The 24,745-nt window shown below is 43.9% G+C and overlaps 1 protein-coding gene across 4 annotated transcripts in view; it reads right to left on the bottom strand.

The window, feature by feature from the left end:
* Positions 1-5,094: 5,094 nt before the first annotated feature.
* RBM47 (RNA binding motif protein 47) overlaps positions 5,095-24,745 on the bottom strand; it is a 76,406-nt gene continuing 56,755 nt past the window's right edge. For 3 of the 4 annotated variants that reach the window (XM_071432504.1, XM_071432506.1, XM_071432502.1), the window contains 4 exons: positions 13,431-14,590; positions 11,748-11,954; positions 8,286-8,488; positions 5,095-7,920 (listed from right to left, as the gene is read on the bottom strand). In XM_071432504.1, the coding sequence (XP_071288605.1) occupies positions 7,678-7,920; positions 8,286-8,488; positions 11,748-11,954; positions 13,431-14,559 (1,782 nt within the window). In that variant the 5' untranslated portion in view covers positions 14,560-14,590 and the 3' untranslated portion in view covers positions 5,095-7,677. The remainder of the gene's footprint in view (positions 7,921-8,285; positions 8,489-11,747; positions 11,955-13,430; positions 14,591-24,745) is intronic. The other variant, XM_071432503.1, reaches the window with a different exon arrangement.

Raw genomic sequence — 24,745 nt, 5'->3', positions numbered from 1 at the left:
AATTTATTGTAATTTAACAACAACCTCATGAAATTCACTTCCTTCTGTTGAAAAAAAAAAGACAAGAAAAATAGGATTAAATATCTCAGTTTATCTTTCCACATAGGTCGCATGGCCAAAGTTGATTGTAAAATGTTGAAATACCAGTTTGAGGTGTAGCCAGTGCCAAGTGTTGTACATTTCCGTGTTCTCCCTCCCCTCCTATTGCTCACAAAGATGTCACAGAAAGACAAGGAAGTTCATTTTCTCAGGAGGCAGATTTTTTTTTAGTGTAAATTTAAAACACCATTTATTATCCTTAAATCTAATCCTTTTAGACCTTGTTGTTGTCCTAGTCCCAAATTCAAAAGGAACAGACTGAAAAAAACTCATACAAAAGCTAAAGTGTGTAATGAAGTCACTTCATCTAAGTGTGTCTCAAAACCCCAGATGAGCTGCAAGGAGTGGGCCCAGAAATGTGAGGTGAGACCCTCATGCACCATGTAGCCTTTTGTGAAAGAGCAGTGCAGGTCCCTGTGTTGTTGGGGTGTCTACAGACCCAGGCAGGGGGTCAGGCAAAGGCGAGCTGGCTGAACCTGGTGAACACCTGCCTGGCAGAACACTGAGGAGATTGGGGCTTTGAATCAGCATTTGGGAATTTGGCTCCTGAGGGTCATGGATGTGGAGGAGTTTGGGACTCAGAGACAGTACAGTGCCATACAAGACTTGATTTTTCTTCCCAGCTACAAATTCCAGCAGACTTCCATGACTTATTTATCCATGAGCAGCAGCTTATGTTCACTATGGTGGAAGCAGCTTTGGTGCTTCAGTGCTCTGCCAAGCTCTCCTTAGCTGCCTAATTGCTGCCTGGATGCTAGCATTGCAGCTCCTGACTAGGATTGTGTCCCTCTGCATCCTGCACAAAGGCTGATGAGCCAAGGGATCCATCTATTGGAGTGAAGCCAAGCTTTGAGGGAATTCTTAGCTTATCCACATGGCCAGAAAGCCTCCTGCAAGGGACAGTATCTGAAATGTCAAAGACTCAAGAAGTTAAGGATGCCCTGTGTGCAGCCAATGCAGGCATAACAAATTTAATAAGTAATCCCTTGTCATTACATGCCCTTTGGAGTGACTGTAAGACACCTTGGTCCATAACCTATGGATTTGTTACGGGAGTGAGAATTGCTTATTGTAGTTATTGCTTCAAAGATTTGGAACAAAGGACCTGCTTTAAGGGTAGGGTGTTTTGCCTCTGACTGACTTAAGTACATTTTTCTCTCTACTAGTTAGCTTAGGTCACTTCTGTGGGTTGTGTAGGCTGTTTGCAGGGGTTTATTTCATGCTTCATGAAGATCTTTGGGCTTACCTGTGGCTTCCTGCTTCCCACCAGTGCACAGATTGCAGGCAGTGGCTGACCAAATGAAGAGCTTCTGTGACATTGCAAAAACATGCAAGGATGGGCCCAAAGTGCAACCTAGCTTGCAGAAGTTATGTGTGTGTGTTTGGAAAGAGGTGAAAAAAAAAAAAAAGAACACAAACATATTTTTCTTCACAGTAAAAGTATGATTGTGTCAGCCAAAACATGAAAAGTGACCCAGCTCCCTCCAGGGCAGCCACCACCCCACAAACCAGCTGCATGCAGAAGCACAGGAACAGTCAGGGTGAGCACCAGGTTTGTGATGGTGTGTCTCCAAATGCCCTGGGGAAAGGTGGCTGTGGGGAGCCCTGGTCAGGGGAGGTGAAGCCCCAGGGCCCACTGTGGGGCAGAGTTTTAACTTTCAGAGTCTGTCAGATGGAAATGTCTGACAACTGACACAGCCTGCTTAGACAAAGACATCTGACACTATGTTGGGAAGACACAGGCATGGTACATGTGGGACAAAGCTGAGCACACCTGAGCATTTTTCCCTGTACAGTTTTCTGGTGCAGACAGTCCTTGACTGGTCATCTCCCACTTGCAGGATTTACAGTTTTGCCTGAGTGAGGACTGTGAGACAGAACTTCTGTCTTCTTTGATTAGGAACAAAGTGAACTCCAGTTCTTGTCTTCTGGCTGGAGGAAAAAAAAATCTGGTCTAATTCATCAGCTTGACAGAAAATGTTTCATGTAGAAGTACTTCTACAGTTCCAAATTTCTAAAACTTTCCATTGTCTCTTTCCTCTTTGGCAACTTGAACAATCATAATTGCATGGCACAGTCTGTCTTTGTGCCAAAAGGGAGGGACTTGGGGCCACAAAACTACCTTTTTTTTTACTCCCTAGCTTGCAGCTTCTCCCTGCAACACCATCCTGACCATTTTGCTGCCAGGCAGGACTTGGCTCTAAAACTCAGTCAAGTGTGATTCAGCATTTAATTGACACACTGGAGCATAAAACCTGAATATTGCTGGCTTTTAGATGCACAGCAGAGGTAGTTTCTCTTGTTACAATGTAGGTCCTGGGTTTATTTATTTTACAGGTCAGCATGATGGGCCAGTTTTGTGGCTGATTGGCATCCAGGGAGCAGAGAGTCCTGTAAGTGCTCAGGACTCATTCAGACCAGAAGTGTTAGGGGTGTAACACCAGCCACAGAGAAGGAGATGAAGTACTGCCTCCACCTTTTTGTATGTATGAAAAATGCATTTTACATGTACTCTGAGTGTTTTTATAGATGAGATGTTTCCATATCAGAGTGGTGAACTTGGATTTCTTCTAAATCTGTCCATGTAATAGTTGTATCACAGTTGTGCTATGGAATGGTGTTTCCTGAAGAAAGCCAAAGCTGGTTTTTAGCATGGTTTTTAGGATGATACTGGCCAGGGAAGAGCACATCTGTTCTTCAAGACCATGAAGAAAGACATTGAAAAAGGGAACGGGATCACCTTGATACCAGCATTCTGAGTTGTCACAGTGCCCAAGGCCTCAGCAGAGCTCCTGACATTCCCAAGGGAGCAAGGTCATCTTGAAAGCACAATTGCATTTCTCTGGCGTTGTTTATGTTAATATCCTGAGAATGACTTGCGTATTTCAACCTTACGATGAGTTAATAATTAATTAAGATCTTACAAAACTGAAGACAGAAACCAGCAGTCTAGAAAAATAAAGAAATAATCTTGTAAAGTGTATGTTTAGAAAAAGTTGTGTAGATTAATTTTCTTGGGTAGCTTGGGTAAAGGGAAAAAGGAAAGAGCAGAAACATTTCAATGTGGCAGAGTTCATCTCATTTGGAAAACTGCTTTTTGTGAAGGTCATGCCTCATGTTTAAACTATAAAGGGCTGGGTTTTGCTGGTAGTTTTTTTCTCATCCAAGTGAATTATTGAATCATTAAGGCAGGAAAATACCTTTGAAATAATTGAATCCTGCTAACCTAGTACTGTCATGATCCCTAGTAAACCATGTCCCCTGGTGCCACATCCATATGCTCTGTTATGCTGATTCCACCACTTCCTTGGGCAGCCTTTCCAATGCCTGACCACCCTTTCAGTGAAGAAGTTTTTCCTACTATCCAATCTAAATCTCACCTGGCACATCTTCAGGCCATTTCCCCTTGCCCTGTCACTTGTTACTTGGGAGAAGAGAACAACCCCCACCTGGTTACAATCTCCTTTCAGGCAGTTGTAGAGTGATCAGGTCTCCTGTGAGCCTCCTTTTCTCCAGGTGCTTCTCACTGGGAGCACCCCCAGCTCCCTCAGCTGCTCCCCACAAGCCTTGTGCTCCAGACCCTTCCCCAGCTCTGTTGCCCTTCTCTGGACTCCCTCCAGCCACTCCTCAATGTCCTTCCTGTGGTGAGGGGTCCAGAACTGGACAGGATTTAAGATGTGTCGGTGTTGGGTATTGGGGGAACAATCACTGCCCTGGTCCTGCTGGCCCCGCTATTTCTGACACTGGCCAGGATGCCATTGGCCTCCTTGGCCACCTGGGCACACTCTGGCTCATGTTCAGCAGCTCTCAGCCAGTGCTCCCAGCTCCTTTTCCACTGAGCCACATTCCAGCCACTCTGCCCCAGCCTGTAGCACTGTCTGGGGTTGTTGTGACCCAAGTGCAGGACCTGGCAGGGAGCCTTGTTGATCTTCATAGCGTGGGCCTTGGCCCATTGATCCAGCCTGTGCAGGTCCTTCTGCAGAGCCTTTGGCCCTCCAGCAGATCAACACTCCCACCTGACTTGGTGTCATCTGTGAACTGACTGATGGGCACTCAGTCTCTTTGCTCAGGTCATCAACAAAGACATTTAGCAGGACTTGCCCCAGTACTGAGCCCCAGAGAACACTGCTCTTGGCTGGCTGTCAGCTGGATGTAACTCCATCCATGGGTCTAACTCTGGGCTTGGCCATTCAGACAGTTTTTTACCTAGTGAACAGCATGCTCCTTCATGCCATGGGAAGCCAATTTCTCCAGGAGAATTGTGAGAGACAGTGTCAAAGGCTTTACTAAAATAAAGTTAGACAACTTCCACAGCCTTTGCCTCACCAACTAAGTGGGTCACTTCTGATAGTTCTCTTTTGGAAGGTTTCTCCTTCCACTCCTTCTTGTAGATAGTTGTCAGATTTGATATCTTCCAGCAAATGGGACCTCTCTGGTTAGCCAGGACTAGTGTCTCAGACTTCTCCACAGACTTGGTATTTGCAGCAAATTTTCTCCAGGTGTATTTACACCAAGGAAACAGCCAAGGAGTGTAGAACACTGCAAATGAGGTGCAGCTTAGCTTTCTGTGTGTTTGAACCATGCTGAAATGAAAAGGATGGATGAACCAGTTCCCAGTGCTCCTGCCTGGCCGCGAGGACATACAAGGAGATACAGGAATTTGTGCACTGGGTGGATGGAAAGCACAGAGAGATATTAGATCCAGCTCCATCCACATCTAGGCACTGACTCTAAACTGCATACAAGGAGAGATTTAGGTTGTTCAGAGGATGCTGGAAGAATGGAGAAATGCCCAGTGGGCATGCTGGGAAGGTCACTGTCCTCTGCAGGTGGTGGGACAGAGGAGTCAGTGGGACAGTTCATCTCCCCTCCCTGCAGGAGCCTGCAGGGATGCTGGCTGCAGTGCCCTGCTTCCCTCCTGCCCTAAAACCCTCTTCCCAGCTTGGAGGGGAGCACAGCCTTGGCAGAGTGGGATGTTGCAATGAAGTAACAGTCTCTGTTTTTAAAGAATGCTTTATTCACTACATCCTAGAAATGTACCATAAATGGAGCAAGAACTAAATAAACTCAGAGGCTTCTGACAATACAGAGAAGAGAGATACAATAAAATATCTAAAATATCAGCTTTTTTGAGAATAAGGCACACTAGCTTTGTTTTTTTTTATATATACTTTTTTTCTTAGAATAGTTTGTTCTTAACCTAAAGATGTTCACATTTCAAGTTAATAGACTTACCTCAGTAGTAGTGTACATGAAATGGTTTAAAAGTAAATGTCAAGACAGGCATGGGCAGGAGGCTCAGCATGACCTGGCTGCCTGCATGCCTGGGTCCTGCCTCCATCCCTGGGTACTGCCTGCTTCTACCCTGGCATGGGCAGCATCCACTGTTGGCTAGGGACACCTCACGGTTTTCCCTCATTGGCTCCTTTCTCTTCCTGCCATCTCTGTGAGCAGCAGGTCCCTTGTCCTGTTGGCAGGGAGAGGATTAGTGGGAAGGGAGCCATCACCCTTCCCCTCTCCTCTGGGGGTCAGCCATGGCGTGGGGCTGGAAGGGCCAGCAGAGCCAGACCACTGGAGTGCCTTGTCCTGGCCCCAGGGCTGTTTGTGCATGGCCCAAGGACCCACGCTGGTGTTTAGTGTTGAGCCACGTAAGACCTTAGACTGGAGGAGGCAGTGCTGGACTCTGGCCGGGGGCTTGGCCCTTGGGCTTTGCCCAGATCTCCTCCTCTCTCACCCTACACAAGGGCAGGACCTTGGGGCTGAGGTCTGGGTGTGCTTTCAGATGTGCAGGTACAGACAATAAAACTTTCCTGGGAAGGGGCGTGGAGGGGCAGAGTCCAACCTAATGGGTAACCTCACAGTGCTTTTGTGAATGGGTTGGCAGGGTCAAGGGGAGCTCAGATTGTCTGAGCAAGAGCACCTAAAATACAACTGCTCAATTTTGAGGCAAGCAAAAGCAGTGTATTAAAAAGGTCACTTAACTGAGCTCAACGTGGTCTGGAAGTGGTTCAGTTGTCAAAATATGGCCAATGTGAAACTCCTTTGGTATGTACTTATACCTCAAAAAGTAAAGGAATATTGTTTACTGACTCCCTGCTTCTCACCTTTTGTCACCAGACTTGTGTTTGTAGAGCTGATGCACTTCATACAAAGGGCAAGATATTTTTTACCATTTTACTCTATTTTACATTCACTGTACTACTAAATAAAAGCCTTTAAACAGGCCACAAAACACTGCAAGAATATATTTACTTCTTAATAAAACAAACTTTTTTATAACATTGCAATAAAAGGTTTTTGTTTTGTGGCAAACCACATACCATGTAAATTTGCAACATAAAATGACTTTAAAAATGTATATTAAAAGATATTTACAAGGTCTATGTCTTAAAATCATTGGGTCTAATCACTCCCAGCCCTGATGTGCATGTACAACTCCAGTTGTGGAGAAGGGGAATTAAGAGTGGAAGGGAAGCTGGGAGGGAGGCTAGCCCTGTTTCACTAATTCCAGTATCACTACCACCCCTAGTACCTTTGAAATTTCTCATGGAGCATGATGGAGCAATGAGTAAGTAATGCTGCACATCCTCTTGGCGAGAGCGTGGCTACTCTTGCTAACAGCAACACAAAGTGTTCTCAGTCACTACAACATATACTTCAAAGAATAAAATGAAGAGCATTGAGAAAAAGCCTTGGCTTTATACTGGATGAAGATCTAAGTCAAGACACCTCGCGTGAAATGTCAGCTACTCGTTTCTGTACGTGCTGCAACTACAAGTAGCTTCAATAAATAGAAAATCCAGTTGCTAAGGAAAACCTGGAGCCTTTCTTTAGCTAAAAACAAGCCTGCAAATCACACTGTGAAGAGGTATGTGTGAAGAGGCTTTTTTTCTTTTCTCTTTCTTCCAAACAGGCAATATTAGTTACTTGTGATTTCAAATGAGAATGAGCAGATTGTATTAATGCCAGCAAAAAATGCAGAGGTCTTGCACATTTTTCAAATTGCACTTTCCAGTATAACTTTTAAATAAGATACTCGTTGTTTTCTTCTTAAAAAACAAAAAACAAAACAAAACACTAAGGTATGTATTTAAATATTGAATATACTCTTCAAAATATATTGTTAAAACTTTCCCTAGCTGCTCAGGTGTGCTTTTTAATATATAGCTGATATATTATTAAAGGCACTACAAAATAGACATCTCTGGAGTGCAGAAATTACTAAAAAAAAACCTTCATACCACAAATATATTGAAAATATAACTGCTAAAAAAAAAAGACCCTGTGCAACCCTACTGCAGTGCATATAAATGCGTGTCAGTGGTGGGCTGGATGCACCGAGGTCCTTTGGAAATGTATGAATACAGGCATGTTAAATTTTTAAAAATAGCCTAAAAAAGTTAGTGAAAACTTCAAGCATAGAAAATATTTCAAACACGTTTTTCTATGACATTCTTCACTTCCTGCATTGTTTTACCAAGCCCAAACGTTTACTCTTTCGCAGACAGTTCTTTCTTCATAAATAGTAAAGTATTCCTTCAGTGTGTGTTTCTCCAGCACCCTCCTCTGCCGACAGTTTCAGTACGTCTGGTAGACGTCGTGGATGGGCACCTGGATGGCGGCGGCCGGGAATGCGGGCGGGATGTAGCCGGCGTACCCGCCATAGGCCGCGGCGGCGGCAGCGTTCTTCTGTAGCGTGGCTATTGTCGCTGTGGCCGCCGCCGGCGCCGCAAAGGGCACGTAACTTGTCCCGTAAATGCCGGCGGCAGGGATCCGCTGCACGCTGGGAGTCATGGTGTACACCGGTGTGATGGGGCGGCCCTGGAAGGAAAGGGTTCAGACCTCACAAAATGCGCTTTGTTGTGGCGCCCCATTTCCATGCCCTGAATGGCAAACGCCCAGAAGGGAAGGGGGTAATGGAGGTGGTAGGCAGTGTGTGCCCTGTTGATTGAGAGTTATGCTGCCATGGGAGGCTGCTCCCCCCTCACAGCTTGGGTCCCCACAGCAGGGAAAGCAACAGCCCAATGTGCAGATGTCTGACAGGTCAGATGGACTTCAGGGCTCTTGGGCACTGTGACATCCTCAAGAGCCTTCCTGAATGGAACAGGGCAAGAGACCAGGCTTTCCCCCACCCTGGGTATGCATAGCAGGATACATGGGAAGCAGGATTTCTGTGCTGAGCTCACCTGGAAGGGAGGAGGCGTTGACACAGCTGGTATTACAGCTGCGGCTGCGGCTGCTGCAGCAGCTGCTGCACTAGCTGGGTCCTGCTGGACAGCTATGGGGTTGATGATGTGCTCAACAGTGTGGATTTTGCCATCTTCCATCATCTTGGCTGGTGGTGCGGCCTGAAACATGGAGTACTGGGCACCAATGGCAGGGATGGCCACTAGGAGAGACCAGACATATCAGATACATTGGGAGAGAGTTTCCAGGACCTCTTGTCAAAGACTCTCCCTCCCAGCTGTGCCAACTCTCCAGCAGTGATCCTGGGCTGCTCTTATCAGGGGAGGTAGCCTTTTATGCAGGCAGGGGAGCTGGGGCACCTCTTCCCTCCCATGTATGGGAGCACCATAGCTGCTGCACAGTGCACAGGCTCAGTGCTGCTTGGTCCAGCATTTTTCCCCATGCTCCTGCTATGAGTATCCTAGGGCCAGAGTCCTCCTGGGGACTGGGAGCTGTGACCCAGATTTACACAACCCCTTCTGACCACTGCTGTCCTTCTCTCTGGCTGAGAGTGGCCTGAGCACAGGCAGTAAGAGTGTGTAATGTCCCAGTGAGTTCCTGCTCCAGCTGTTGACATCAAGGAATATGTAGCTGCCATAGGAAGAGCTGCTCCAGGACAGAAAGTTGTGGTTTCTACTGCAGAAAATACAGGCAGCAATGGGTCTGCTTTACATGCCATCCTTTGGCCAACCCTGTGAAAATATCAGCTCTTTTACCAGCATTTCCCAGGACTAGCTTGGCTAAATATGTTTTATCCCATCTGTCTGCTACTGGAGTGCTGTGTCCAGTTCTGGAGCCCCCAATAAAAGAAGGATGTGAACCTGATGGAGCAGGTTCAGAAGATGTTAAACAAGATGGAGCACGTCTGCTGTTAAGTCAAGCTGGGAGAGCTGGGGTTGTTTAGCCCGGAGAAAAGATGCCTCTGGGATAAAGACCTCTGCTGGAGCTTTTCAGTACTTAAAGGGGTCCTATAAGAAAGACTTTATGGTAAGGCCTGTAGTGATAGGACAAGGGGTAACAGGGTTAAACTGAAAAAGGGTTGGGCATGAGAAAGAAATACTCTATAATAAAGGTGATGAGACACTGGACTGGTTGTCCGGAGAAGTTTTGTGTGGCTCATTATTGGAAGTGTTCAAGTTCAGGTTGGATGGGCCTTTGAGCAACCTGATCTAGTTTAAGACATCTCTGCCCATGACAGGGGCATTGGATTAGACGATCTTTAAAGTCCCTTCCAATGGAAACCATTCTATGATGCTGTGATTTCCATCATTGCCTCATATTACACACTTCAGCATTCAGCTTGTTAGCTTTTTAGCAGTAAGGCTATCCACAAGGAAAACAAAGAAATCCATAAATAATGGATTATGGACTAAGAGGTGGCATTGGCATTTATGGGAGGTGCAGCCACTAAGCCAGAATGAAGCCTAATACGTACACAGGTTTATTTCTGTGCAATGAAACTTTGCAATGTTAAAGTGTGCAGTTATGCCTGGTGGAAGGAGGTGACAGCAAGCAGTACTCTTGCTCTGATCCTGGAGACTGCAGCAAGGAAGCTGATCAGATATCTTTTAGGCAGAAATGTGTTCTCCACCAGTGGTGTTCTCCACCACTGTTTCCTCAAGCAGAGACCCCCAACACATGAGGTTTTCCAGTTCTCCTTTTACACAGAGTCCACCTGGTCAGGTCAAACCGGTTTTATCTCTAGTTTAAATATCCTGGATAATTTCTCACCAAGCCAAAGAGCTCACATGCTCCATTCTGCAATAATTTCTGGCAGAAAAACCGTAGCAGGCATCTGGGGTATTGGGGTGACCTCCCAGGAGTATTCCAACAAGGTGCAAAGAAATGAGCTTTAAGGTTGGTCTAAACAGTAGGCAGGAAACTTTGCAGTCAGTACATTTCTACTCCTCTGTTCTGGTAACGTGCTTTCAAAGTCATACCCTCTTAATAACAGTGGTAACTCTTGCATGAGGTACCTCTTATTAGATCAGCTGATGTGACTGGGGAAAACAGACCAGGTGCTTCTGTGCTCAGAGGCTGTGCTGGAACCATACCACAGGGGAAGGTCTGATAAAAAAACCCTGAATCTCAACATGCTTCAAGTGTAGAAACACTTTGACTTGAGCTTCAATCTTTTGTTTGGCAGACGAATGAAGTATAGACACCACTAATTAGCATGCATTTCCAAGCTCACTTTTCAAGCATCCTTTAGTAATACCTGGAATTCCTAAAGTATCTTTGCAAACACACGTAGCAGTAATATTTTCTGGTGGTGAGTGGGTAGTTTTCCCAGGATCTTTCCTGATCTTTCTCCAACTCTAATCTTAACAGCCTTCCTTTGTCTCTAGACTTCTCATATTATCTCATCCAGCTGTTATGAGGAACTCTTCACAGACTTCATTAGATGCAAGCTGTAATTTTCACTGACATAAATGAAACATGTTTTGGGAAACCACAGTAGCTCTATTATTAAGCAATCTTGCCATTTACAGTTTACTTGGAAAGAAAAATGAAGGAGAAGACATCAGGACTTCAGGATGGGGTCCCCATCCCCTTTAAGGACCTTCTTCCTCAGGCTACTTTTCCAAATAAAAGTCTTTCCAAACAGGATCTTGAGGAATTGCAGAGCTTCAGCTTTCCTCTTGTTCACTTGGGAACGGCAAGGGCTGGGTTCTCAGCTGATAAAGCAGCAGAAGGGGGCAATCCCTGCCCCAGCCCTTGGACTGGCCCAGCAGAGCCCAGCAGAGATGAGAGCACTCCTGTAGGCACTGCACACCTGCAAAGATGGACCCCGAGGGCTCCCTGCCTTGCTCCTTCCCCATGCCACTGATGGAGATGGAGGAGCTTGCCTCACCCAGGGACTTTCCTGCAATGGGAAAGCCCCAGATCCTTTTCTCAGCCTCATACCATTGGAGTAAGATGGACTAAACAGGGCAGGGCTCCAGCCTGGCTGGAAATCTAGGCTAGGAATCTCCCAGGGTGAAATTAGCATTGAAGACCTTAAAAGAGAGGAAGATTGATCTTAGTCACCACGTTCTGGTTCCCAGGACTAGAAGGAGAGGAAAGTCTGCTTCCTCATAAACAAATGCAAAAGGGGAGAGGAGGAGTGAGAGTTGCTTTAGTCCTTTTTACTTTGGCTTGAAGAACTCCCAGATATTTGTGTCCCCTATTAGTCCTTTTTACTTTGGTCTGAAGAACTCCCAAAAATTTGTGTCCCCCTATCCTGCTGTGTGCCTCTTGTGTGAAGAAAGTCTGGCCATGGCCAGGAGGCACTCAGCACAAGGGAGCACTGAGCCCCAGCCCTGGGGCCACCCCCACTGGGGCAGCTGCAGTTGTGGAGTGGCCCTGGAGGGGTTCTCACATGCTTGAGACAGGGCTTGGAGTGGGGGCTGCCCTTTCCTCTTCTCCTTACACATACTAACCTGCACCAGGCTTAATGGCCACTGGATTGACTGCAGGTAACTCCAAGTTGGGAACCAGTTCAAATCCTTTCTCTTGCTGTTTTCCTTTGCCTTCATGGTACCTGCTGTAGATTCCACGGCCGGCGGAGTATCCCCCCAGGTAGGAGCCCCTGGGACCTGGAGCTCTGTTGCCAGCTGCACCTCGCCCTCTGCCTCGTATGCTGCCTGCTTATGATAACAACACAGAAGATGGTGAGTAATGGAGAGTGACAGCCCCATGGGGAGCACGAGTGACCCCAGGCTGAAACACGGAGGCTTGCACTCAGAAATGTGGCTGCTTTAGTCAGCATGGTTGAGTCTCAGTGACCCTGCTGAGGAAAATAGAAGTGCCTAAGAACCATCCAGTAAACCTGTGCTTGTTTAGCTTTTGAAATTTGTGAGCATATATTAACTGCTCATTTATATTGATGGAACTCTTGTGGCAAGTGTTACAGGTTCAATGCAGTCAGTAGAGAGTGAGGGGATCCTCTGGCTGATTTCTGAGCATTAGGAACAGCTTCTGCTTTCAGATGTCCTCCAGAGGAGACCAAACTTGTCAACTGGCTGCAATGGGACTCAGCCAAGATGGCACAGCATCACATCTGCCCTTTAATCAACTTTGTCCCATGACTGCATATATTTTCACTCACGTTGTTTAATTGTTTTCTCTGCTATTTTATTAGGTGCATATAACCCATTTCCAATAATATTGCCTTTATTCATCTTAGTGACTCCACATCTGTTCTGACAGTACTTTGAACACTGCAGTATTGATGTACTTTATGATGATCTAATTGAATATTTAGACTGTTACTCAACTCTGCCATAGTTCATTGCAAGTACAAACCTGGAAATTGAGAAGAAGCTGACATTCTTGAATGACTACTCTTAAAAATACTTCTTGGTTTATGTGGGTGTTTTAAGAATATATTTATGCTAAATTGCTTCTTCTATGGAAATACACATCAAATGTCAGGAAACTCTAATTCCTGTAAGTACAGGATAATTGTAATTATAATACCAGTTATAGCTGTTAGAGTTTTTTTATGAATAAGTGATTTTTGGTTAATTTTTAATGACTGTAACTGATAACTAATTAAGGTATACATAATAAAATAATTATTTTTCACTCACGTGATTCCTTCTGCTTGTAGTTCTCAAATGACTTTATGAAGGACAGCATTGCTGTCATTTTAATGTGGAAGGTAAATGACACCTAGAGAGCTCCTAATTAAGGCTTTCCCTAACCTCCTTGCCTTTGGATAGGTCACCATACCCATGCCTCCAGAGATCTCTGTCACAGGATCCAGCTCTTTGAAAGGAGACATCAGACAATGGAAGACTTGCTCCTTAGACTTGCTCAGACTTAGTACATCACTCAAAAAACCCAGATCCATCTGTTCCCCATCTTGGTTTTTACCTCTTCTCAACCCTATATTTGATACCTCTCTCATACTATCTTGCACATTTGCAATTATTTATAGATAAATACACTTTGTGTAGTCATAAACTAAAGTAAGACCCAACAGAAATATGACATAAAGGCCTATACAAGAGTATTAAGAAAAAATTGCGTGGCCCTAGCTGTCCTTTGGCTGAGGCAGACCTCTGGCATCAGCCTAAGATCAAACCTGCCCATCACATCCCCTAATTGTGCTTACTAACCTTTCACAAAGTAATCTCTGTTGGGCCCGATCAAGGCATTGTATGGATATCCATAGTATGCTAGTGTGTATGGATCACAAGAGTAAACATAGTTAGGTTGCTGCGTTGCTTCGGAGGTTGCTGCAGCCCCTCCTTTTGCTGCTTTCTGGTAGCGAGTGTACTGCTCCTTGTCTACCGGCTTGGCCAAGGTAACCTCCAGGCACGAGCCCTCTAGTTCAACACCATTAAGGTTGTTCATGGCATGAATGGCATCTTCCCTGGTTGTAAAGTGCACAAAGGCGTAATCACGTATTTTTTTCACTCTCTCTACACAGCCAGGGTTAAACTGACCGAACACCTTTTTAATGGTGTCCTCTGTGGTCTCAATCATTAAATTCCTCACATATAAGATTTTAACAGTCTCCATGACATCTTCATCCACATCTATCTCTGGTTCTGCCCAGTCAACAGCAATTTGATGTCCCCACAGCTGGATCCTTCCTGGCATGAGTTTTCTCCTGGCCATGGCTGCTGCTCGATGGCTCTCATACTCCACAAAGGCAAAGCCTCTGTTCTTCATCTTGTCTGCAGCGCTGGCATACACGATGACATCCAGCACGCCTTCTGTCACCTTGGAAATCTCTTCCAGGATCTCCTCTCTCTTCTTCATCTTGGGAATGCCTCCGATGAAGAGCCGGCAGTTATCCACGCTGCAGCAGACACCCAGCAGCCTGCCGGGGCGGATTTCGTAGTTGTTCAGCTCCCTGACGGCGCGCTTCGCCTCGTGCTTCTGGGTGTACATCACGAAGGCGTAGCCACGGTTCTTCCCATCGAAGTCCATCATCAGGCGCATCTCGTAGATGCGGCCCACAGACTCGAAGACGGGGACGAGCTCATCCTCGTAGACATCGCGGGGGATTTTGCCCACAAAGACTTCGCAGCCCCGCGGAGGGTGCAGGCCCTCCCAGCCGGGAGGAGGCCCTCCGTACTTGCGCTGCCCATTCTCCTGGATCATGCTGTATCCAGTGCGGGCCATGAGGGCCAGCAGAGCTGCCTCGTTGGGCGCACCAGCAACACCTTCGGGCACTTTTGTGGTGGCCACATTAGTGGAATCATTGCTCATCCTTGCAGTGGAATCCTCAGCAGTCATGGTGTCAAACTCATTCACAGCGTGATAAAACCTGGGCAAATGAAGAAGGAGGACACTCGTTAAAATCTATTAGCTACCATGAGAATTTCACCTCTCTCTCTCATTTTCCTGTAGTTGTTCTGCAAGTTTGTTTTTCAAACTGGGACTAAGGCTGCAGAAAAACAGAGGAACAAGTGACACCAGCCTGAAGAGTGATACTGCAGCGACAGTGCACCCTGGACATAGGCAAAGTTCCTCTTTGAGGGAATGGTCGAGGATGACCTGCTCACACATCCCAGGCATCAAGAGCTGCTGTCACAGGACACCAAAGGCACATGAATGGATGCCACCAAGTATCTCAAAATCTCAAGACCTCTTTGAAATGGTAAGAAGGAGATTACACAGAATTGGGAGAAAGAAGATACTGACAGGAAGACAGAGGTACTCTACAGAGCCTTCTCTTCCCTCTCAGTCACTCATCAATGAATCCATTTACTCCTGAACAGCACAAGCACCAGGTGCCATATTCCATGGCGAAAGGTGGCAAATGCATGAGAAGCACCAGACAGTTTCCATTTGATAACAACCCCTTGCTCCTCTAGACCTCTGCAGCAAGAGTCAAGTAGGAAATAATAAATACACTTTAGCAGTGGGGTTAGGGGACAATTCTTGTTCTTTTGTGCAAAGAGTGATCTGACAAGCTTCTGTGTTGCCTACTGCTTGTGTTACAATGTCTGATGTGTTTGTCTCTTCCATTATTGCAGCAGGACTTGACAAAAACTGAAGAGAATCACTCCTTTATGAGAGGCTGTGCTTTAAACCAAGCACGGCACTGCAAGCCTGCAAGAGGCAGGCAAATCTCAGAAACCTTATTCTGCATTTGAACACAGGCAGAGAGCAGGAAATGTAGACATACAGGAAATGACCATGCTAACAGCCAAAACTGCAAGACAGCGAGCTTTCTTTCTGAGCACAATTAAATAAGACACCTTGGACTCTGAGAGTACTTAGTTCCTTGACTTTTAAAGCTGCACTGGTCCACCAGACAATTTAATGCAAGTGATTGTATATGACATGGACCATTACATTTTAGTGTTATTTGCACATTGGGTGCTATAGCATTTATCTGAGTAAATTGTATCTTCCACAAAGACCTTGGCTGTAAGGAATCAGAGAGCTGTGGACCACACATCCCTGTATGGCTTGTTTGCTAACCACTCCATCATACAAGTAAGTGTGCAATATTTCTCATGAGAATTTCTCTGGCTTTTGCTTCCAGACAGGATTAGATAGACTAAACAATCTTTCAAAACCTCTGCTGATGCCTTCTAGTGATATTTAAGTCACTTAATCACAACACAAGTCTGTCTTTTGAATAGAACTTGCAGGCTAAGTTCACAATTAGTCACTTTCACCTAGAATTATTGGGTTTTGGTCTTTTGACAGTTCTCTAGAGCTTCAGCCTTTTTCACTCTTGCTATATACAGGGATGAGGATCATCCCTCCTTCTTCTCCCCGTGTCTGTCTTGCCAAAGCCTGCTTCTTCACACCTTCTCACTAGTAAATCCCATGGAGTTGGGTGGGGTTTTTTCAATTCTAACCTCATATCCTCTATAGAAGCACCACGTGCTCTGGTTATGACTTGTGTTTACTACTCTGAATACCACAGCCTTGCATTCAGCCCTATCCCAACTGCATTTTGAATAGGTCCCACCTATTGAATGTTACACAATTGGCTCCTTCCCATGGTGTTTTACAACTCCATCAGTCTTTCCTTCACTGATTTATTTGTCATGACTTGCATTCATCACCAGTCTGTTGATGGACCTGTCAAAATACACTCACCCTTGTAGGACACTGCAAGCCGCTGTAAGAAATGTTCCCAATATATGGGTTTGACAGGGTTATTTTTTATTTTAAATAAAACAGGATGAAGCTTCAGAGAGATTTATTTATTCGATACAGTTTTCTTATTCAGTGAGACATAGGTTTCTCTCTGTCCCATAATTGCATTGGTGACCACCAAGGAAGATTTTTCATTAGTGCAGCAAGCCCAAGTTCACAAAAATACCAGCATAAATTTTAGGCACCAAAGTCTGATTTGTATGGTTCACAAAATCTATTAAAATCCTAGTAACCTCAGCACCTCAGATTGTTTTCAGTAAAGCTCTTGAGCTGTCCAGAATTGTGCTGGTCTATACACAGAGGTGCCTCTGCACAAGGCAGGGCAAACACTGTTGAGCCTGGTTCATCTCTTAAATGTATTTGGGATTGGGAAACCAGACCTCTGAGCTTTGGTCTGTGGTAGGACCTGATCCTGCACGTGTTTTTTGGCTATGAGTGTTGCATGCTGATGCTTCTGAGCCATTTTAATTTAAAAATATGGAGAGCAGAGGAGAAGATAAAGAAAGTGGAGGGCAGTAAAAGTGATGCTGATGCTCAGGCAATACTTTACTAAACACGATTCCTTTGAAGCCAGATCTGTCATGGATAGCTTCTTGAACTGTTGATACACATTTCTCTCAGATTCAAACATTACCCTTTAACAGTTATTTAACAGACACCCTTTAACAGACATTTTAATTTTATTCCTGGGAATTATTTGAAATAATTAAGAAACTTAAGACAGAGTAAAACAGCTTCATTTTTCACTTGACAGTTTGCTCCTAGAAGTGTAACTTCACCTTTCTTGGAATAAAAGCAAAGCTGGTTATACAAACACTTTGGTGGGAAATAATCATTACCTTTACATGAGCCAGCTGTTGGCAAGTCAAGTACTTATCACCCCAAGTTTGGCTAAGTTTAAAAATTAGCAATTCCATTCAAACCATCTGTTTTAGGTCAACTTACAAAATAGGTCTCTATATCTCTGTTATCTGCAGGGTTCTGTGTCTGGGGCTATAGTCTGGAAAGCTACAGATGGCGACTGGGTTTGTGGAGTGAGGGGAGATGAAACAATTTCCCTTGACCCCCAGAAACCAGTTGGTGATTCAATGGCCATGCAGGTGATTGCATGTTCTCCAGCACTTTGCATTGTGCCAGCAAGATGATTTCTCATATTGCAAGTTGTACCTGAAGCTGCTTCTAAGTGCTGCTGGCCACCTTTGCTGCAGACACTGCCACACACCATTTGTGATAGTGCATCATTAAAAATTCTTTATGAACCGAAAATGCATTTATCCCTATGTAATTTGTTTTGAATCAAGATTCATGATCAAATGTGGTTTGGGTTTTTTTTCCTGTGCAGCTACATACAATACGTATGGGCTACCAACACAATTTAACCCTTTTCAGACTGAAATGCAATCCCTCTCAAGAAAACATTTGAAAATACCAGTTTCCAAAGTGTTCAAATCTGCTGGCACATTTTTTAAGTCAACAATAAACTGGTCATGAAAACCAGCTACCCTGTGTTGTGGGTCTACACAAGGCACAGGCTGGTAATATGGGTCTAGTGGCCTTAATAAAGCCAAACTGATTTCCAGCATCCAATAAGTGAGATTAATGCTAGAAAAGGCAAAAATTTAATCTCCATTAATATGCAGTGTCTTGTGAAATATAAGTGCTTGGTTTCTGGACTCTTAGGAGGAAGGCACACTTGATCTTGATAACATAGATTCAAAAAAAGAGAGACAGACATAAGTATTTTTAACAAGAAAGGTTGTGTTTTGGAGACAGACAAGTTTTAAATTACTCACTATCAGGACTGAGATGAGTCCTTTGCTTCTTTTTAGAAAAAGGTAAATCCTGCTTGATTGTTCACACCAGGTTAAATGGATGCTAACATCTGCTAGCCTACCAGGAGTGAGGCTTACCAGCCTCTCAAGAGTGAGGCATGAGTGAGCCCCTCAGTCCTCTGTTCCAAGGACTTCTTTGCACAGATGAACTAGCAGCCATACATGTTGCACTGAAACCATTCAAATTTCACTTCACCTTGCTTGAGAAACTCCTCTGCTGCCGGTAGGAAGAGTGTAAATAGTTGTTCCCCTAAACATTAATTACCTTCTCTTTAAAGGCACTTTTTTCCCACATCCCAGAATATTAAATGGCAAGCTTACTGCGTTGGCAGTGACTGGCCTAAAGCACACTGTGAGCAGGCTGATTAACTGAGGCAGGTATTTTATTAAGTAGAAATACCACACCTTGATCAACAACAATGCAGGGCCAAATGGTGATGTCCCTTGTCCCAGGGCAAAGGCAGCTTGGGGCCCCATTGAGAAAGCAATGCCCAAAGTCCCCAAAGGAACTTATCCCTGGGTTAGTCCAGCACTGGGCAGTGCCCTGTGAAGTTAGGCAGGCATGTTCTCCTCTGTTGATCCTAGTGTGGTCAAACAGGCTTTTACAAACACAGGGACACAGCCAGTGTCCTTGTGGCAGTAACTGTGTGTCCACTTCACTCACGTGCTCCTATAAAATGAGGTTGTTTATGTCTGGACTTAATTCACGCCTCCAGTTTTGTGTTACATGGATTTAGTGGCATCATCTGTGGGTGACACAACTGCTGGCAGTCCCAAAGCCTAGGGACAGGTGCCAGCATCACCACAGGCAACAGGAGAGACCAGGGAGATGTGCTGTCTCTGTGATAACTGTCCAGGGGAGGGATGGGGACACCTGTGCCCCACCTGCAGACCCTGTACTGCACAAACTCCCACTGAGCTGACAGGGTGTGTCCTCATGGACTCTGCACAGCTACTGCTCCCTTCAAGAAACTGCCACAGTTTTGCATTTTAAACCACAGAGGGAAAGACAGTTGTTGAAATTTCAAATACACCCAGTTGACAGAGGAAAATAACAGCTACTGGTTTAAATGTGACCTTCCTGGTATTTTACTTGAAATAATAAGGGAAAATGTTGACCCTGATGATGACGATGATAGACATCAGCTCTAAAAGCATGTCTGTCATTAAAGTTCTTTATTTTCAAATCCTGACTCTATTCCCCTGACAACTTTATATTCATAAAATGCATACAAAACCAACAGCTTACTAAGAACAACTGTGTAATTTTATCACAAACATCAGACACCCCAGAAATGCTCCTGCAGAAAACACAGTTTGCCTGTTTAGAGATCTATTGGCTGGAGAGAAAAAGTCAACAGCCTCATCAATTCTAAATAAGGTAGTGATTGTGCATTGCTTCAAGTGTCCTGTGCAAGTTACCTCCCTGCTTAAAGATGATTACAGTATCATTATACCTCACTTTTCTCTTTCTTGACAAGACTGTCACTCTTTTCCTCCTCATTAATTTCATAAATGAGCTGAACAAAGCAGGTGTCTTTGTTGCCAAAGCTGAGCCATGGCATGCCCAGCTGCAGGATCTGGGGCCAGTGTGGGGATCAACAGGAACTGGATCACACCTGGTTTCCTGCGTTCTGCCATTAATGAAATTCAGGTGTCCAAAGCTGAAATTTGTGGTGGGTCAGTGCAAGAGAGGTACAGCATTTCAGGACAGCTTTTTGGCCAAGGCCCTTTTCTGAAGGTCTTTTGGGCAGGAAAAGAAAGGTTGGATGGGATGGATGATGCCTTCACCCTTTTACAAAAAAGCCATACCTGAGGCCAACAGGCTGTGACAATGTCTGCAGTGCGTCAGACACATCTTCACCTGCAGCTGAACTGAGTGAAGAAGTTGCCCCAGGCTAGGTGAAACATTTTGAAAAGGTGAATTTTCGTAATCTAGATCATTTTGGCAAAACTCAGTGGAAAAAGTGGTGAACTGAGTCAGCAGACCTGAAGGGGCAGGAACAACGGCTGGCGAGAGGCTTGATGAGTAGCTTGTGATGAACGGCTTGGAAGAAAGTAACCTCAGAGATCATTGACAATGACATGTCTGTCTGCTGTGCAATTTATCCTCCTGCCAGCACTGCTAAAGGATTGCTTATTCTCATCATCATCTGCATGCCTCAGCTGGGTCATTGAACTTGTCCCTCTCCAGCCAGGGTCAGGAACATTTTGGCTCAGGTGCTGCACAAACACAATGAGATGTGCATGGAGCAGCATTTGCTGCACCATGAATTTCCCATGTATGTTCAGACAAGAACATGCACAAGCAGAGGCTCTCTGCCCACTAGAAGTACTATGCTTAAATAGAGAGAACAACAATGCCTGAGAGGTAGGATAAACCAGACTACTAAATCCTGAGGGTAGCTGCTGAAATTAGGACAAAAGGAAACAGCCGCAAGTTGCACCAGGGAAGGAAAGATTTCTTCATCGAAAGGGCTGTCAAGCATTGGAACAGGCTGCTCAGGGAAGTGGTTAAATACCAACTCCAGAGGTACTTAAAAGATATGCAGATGTGGCACTTAGGGACCTGGTTTAGCGGTGGGCTTTGCAGTGTTCAGCTAATGGTTGGATTCAACAATCTTAGAGGTCTTTTCCAAAATAAAGATTCTATGATTTTATGAAATTCCCACTTCTACTATGGTGACAATTAGCATTCTAATCTAGAGCCTATCATCAGAGTTCTGATTGATTGCAAGAGTTTGTATTTCATGCTTAAACTTCAGTTTTATTCTGGTCAGTTATGTTCACTTTGTATGGGGCAAGTAAATGTTCAAGGCCTGAAAAACAGTCTTCACGGTGGATTTACTGCAGGAAGGGTCTGTGCATGGTTTTCAGTTGCTTAAATTTGTCTTAAGTGGCTAAACGTGTTAAAAATTATTTGTTCCATTTAAAACTCACCAAAATCTGTTCACTGTGACTTTTGATTGTATTAGGTTCAAAGAAAGAAACAGAAAATAAAGTGTGATATTTCTGACAGTACTCACATGTAGCATGACTCCCCTGACATCAGTTACAAGACTCTAATGGCTGCAAGAGGCTGCAAGATATTTAAGATAGGGATGAGCACTACAGAAAATCCTGCTTTAAAGGTCCTGCAGAGACAGGTTATATTCTCCAGACACCAATCAAAAGCAATGTATTTCGCTTTAAAAATTGTGACAAAATTACTAGAAATTTGGTCTTTTACTTCTTGCTCCTTTTTAGTAGGAAAACACCTGAAATTATTCTGTAATTTAATATCCTGGAATTTCCCAGGATAAAACTTGAATGCTAATCAGATAATTCAACAAGGAATTTGTACAGTAAACAATTGGCTACAGCTTCAAACTAAAATTTGAAGGTTAAACTTCTTATTTTCACCTTTATCATTAGAAAAATAACAAGGATCTAATTCCCCTAAACTTATTATATCAGTTCCCATAGTGTATTAATCTGGCCTCACAGAAATTTTATGTACAATTTAAAAAATGGAGCTAAAATTATGATTCCCATACAAAATAAAGGCACCTTGTGTTGTGCAAACGTCTTGCCTATCCTGTTACCAACCCTCTCTGCATCTTTCTATGGTGTATTTAATCTTGTGTGTGATCCACTTGCGTTTTATGTAAGCACTATCCATGCCTAGCAGTGAACATTCCCAGGAGGAAGGTCCCTCAATGACCTGACCTCCTGCTTAAAAACTGCAAAAATCATATTCAATGAGATATGAGTAATAAGTTTGGGTAAGCAAAACCTAGTCCCCCCCTTATTTTATAATGCACTTTTCTGCAAGTCATTCAGAACTTTGTCCAACAAGTTGTGTAACCCCTGTGTTATCCTGGTTGCCCCAGCTCCATTACCCACTCCAATTGATGCTAATTCATAAGCCTCCCCTATTTTGATAGGACTTGTTACTGGCTGAGGCTGAAGTTATTACCCTGCAATGTATTGAAGCCACACGTTGAGGAAGGCCAAGAAGATGAGACATGGTTTGTGTAATCATATTATCAGTGGTCTAAATCAGGAAACAGCATAACCATCCCCTTCTCCCCAAATTCCCATATTTCAGTCTAGTCAATAAAATCCATCATTACCATGATCAGACAGGAAAATGCGTGATATATAAATTTCAGTGTACTCTTTCCTATTCTGGATAAGCTGTACTTGATGGGAAACTTTTTGCAGCATTTCTTTATCAAAAATGAAATTCAGCACTGTTCTCTGCAGAAATGCTGATACAGGTAAGTGTGTCCTCGCCATTAACTATCTGCATTGGAAAGCATTCTGCTTGGAAAGGGAGAAAGTTTCATTCAGGATCGACTAGAAGCTTGCAAGCTTTTGCCATAAGAAGGACAGGAGAAGCAATATTCTGCAACTGAAAAACAAAACCACAACTAGACTCATCTGTTAATCATTACATGGGAAAGATAACACATTCACTTATTTCGCTTCTTGTTCTTCTGAAGAAAAATCTTATATATGAACACGGTGATTTAATTCAATAATTGAAAATGTCTGTCAAAGTCTTTGCTGAACTCTGAGATACAGGAATTTATAACACAGTATCTATCTGTCTGTCTACATAAATTTACAGGAGTATGCTCCACTCTGCAGTGAGACCAATAGTATCTTAAAAAGTTCATCATCTACAGCTTTTCTGAGCAAACTTTTTCCTCTAACTCTCCTGGAGATTTCAGAGTGAAACATAACACATTCTGCCTGTTCATATAAAGTCTACTTGCTTATCAAATTTATTACAATAAAAATAGCGTCAGAATTTTGAGTTTACCCTAATCCCATGCACTACTTTCATTGCAACATTCTAAGCTCTGTGTATACCACGTGAACTCTGCAACAACAGGGGGCCCAACCTGCAACCCTGCTTTCAGCAGGAGGCAGAGATTCCAGGAAAAGCCGAAAGTGGCTCAACATGTTCCCTCCCCCTCAGGTCACCGAAATGAAAATCAACATATAGCAAACCACAGTTGGGATGTGAATATGTGAATGTTCACTGCTGAAAGTACATTAAACTTAAAGCATTTGGCTTAGTCAGTGGCTGGGGTTTTGTCCTTTTTTTTTTTTTTTCCTTTGTGCACTGACATTTGACCCTTTTTATAATATGCACCTTGCACTGCTGAAACCCAGTTAGTTATTAATTAAACTGAGGTACCAATGGCTGACTTGTGCATATCACCATTTTAACTGCCTGTGCACAGGAGTGGGGGCTGGAAGGCAATCGTCCCTCCTGTGAAATTCTGTCATATCGGCAGAAAGGAGCTGCAAAGTGCAGCAATTTGTACCTGACCTCTGAGCTAAGGAGTTTGTACAGACCTTTGAACGTTGGGTTGGAGAATTGAGAAACAAGGTTTACAAGTACAAGGAAGAGATTTTCAGCACTTGTTACCCATGCCCAGTGTTAATATTATAAATTTAAAAAAATGTTTAACCAAGGCAGGAAATCTTTCAGAGGCAACTCTCCTGTGCCGGGTTAATTCAAGACAATTTAAGTCTACTGAAATTACAGCTCACTTGGAAATATCTATGGTTTTGAAATGAAATTTCTGTTCCCTCCAGAAAATGAGTGGGGTTTAAGGCACATATAATTTGAAATTCACCTTTTGCTGACCTTAAGTGAGATTATTTCTCTTTTAATTAGAAGCTGAAGAAAGAAGACAAGTATCATTTGATTCAATATATTTTTTTTCAGCAAAGACTGGAGGTAAAATGCAGAATTGAATGGAAATCATTAAAAAGTGTAGCAAAATGGTGACTCCTTTGTTAATTTTATTTTTATGCAACATATTATCTAAACTTGATTATACAGTGCAAAGCTTTATGAGAAACCCATGGAAAAATAATCAGACCAACAACATTACAACAAGTTCCTGACAGACAGTCATGTGGCCTTGCCTTGACAAACACAAAGGGCACGTTTCGATGTTCTGTTGGATTAACCATGTCAATTTAATTAGAAACCTCTCTCAACTCTTACACACACTGGCAAGGTCTTTTGTGCAACACCATCAGCTAACACCAACTGCAGACTGCACTGGGTGTGAAGGCCTTCAGAGATCAGCTGTGATAACACTGCAAAGGATGTCCTTTCTGCAGCCCAGTCTGCCAGGCCATGGAGCACTGCAGGGCACGGCAGTAACATTTGCCATGACATCCTTCAAATGTTCTGAGCACAGGCTGTCATCCATGGCAACCTTGGATGTGCAAGGGGAGAGGGGGTGCTTTACAGATATATTTTGAATCATGGTTTCAATCCCACCAAGCTCAGGACAGGACACCATTATGTACAGCTGCTGCATCTGATCTACATGTAAATTGACATTTTTGTCATTGGTTTTAATTGAACCTTACTTTCAGTAACTGCATTTATTCTTTTCCTGGTTTAAGTTCAAACTTTGCTATTGTTATCAGCACTGACCCCAATAAAGCAATAA

Source organism: Agelaius tricolor, unplaced genomic scaffold (genome assembly GCF_023055355.1).
Source record: "Agelaius tricolor isolate 1412-34295 unplaced genomic scaffold, bAgeTri1.0.p SCAF_8, whole genome shotgun sequence".
In the NCBI taxonomy this organism is placed as follows: domain Eukaryota; kingdom Metazoa; phylum Chordata; class Aves; order Passeriformes; family Icteridae; genus Agelaius; species Agelaius tricolor.
Note: the sequence above shows the minus strand (reverse complement) of the source record. Positions and strands in the feature narration are given on the sequence as shown.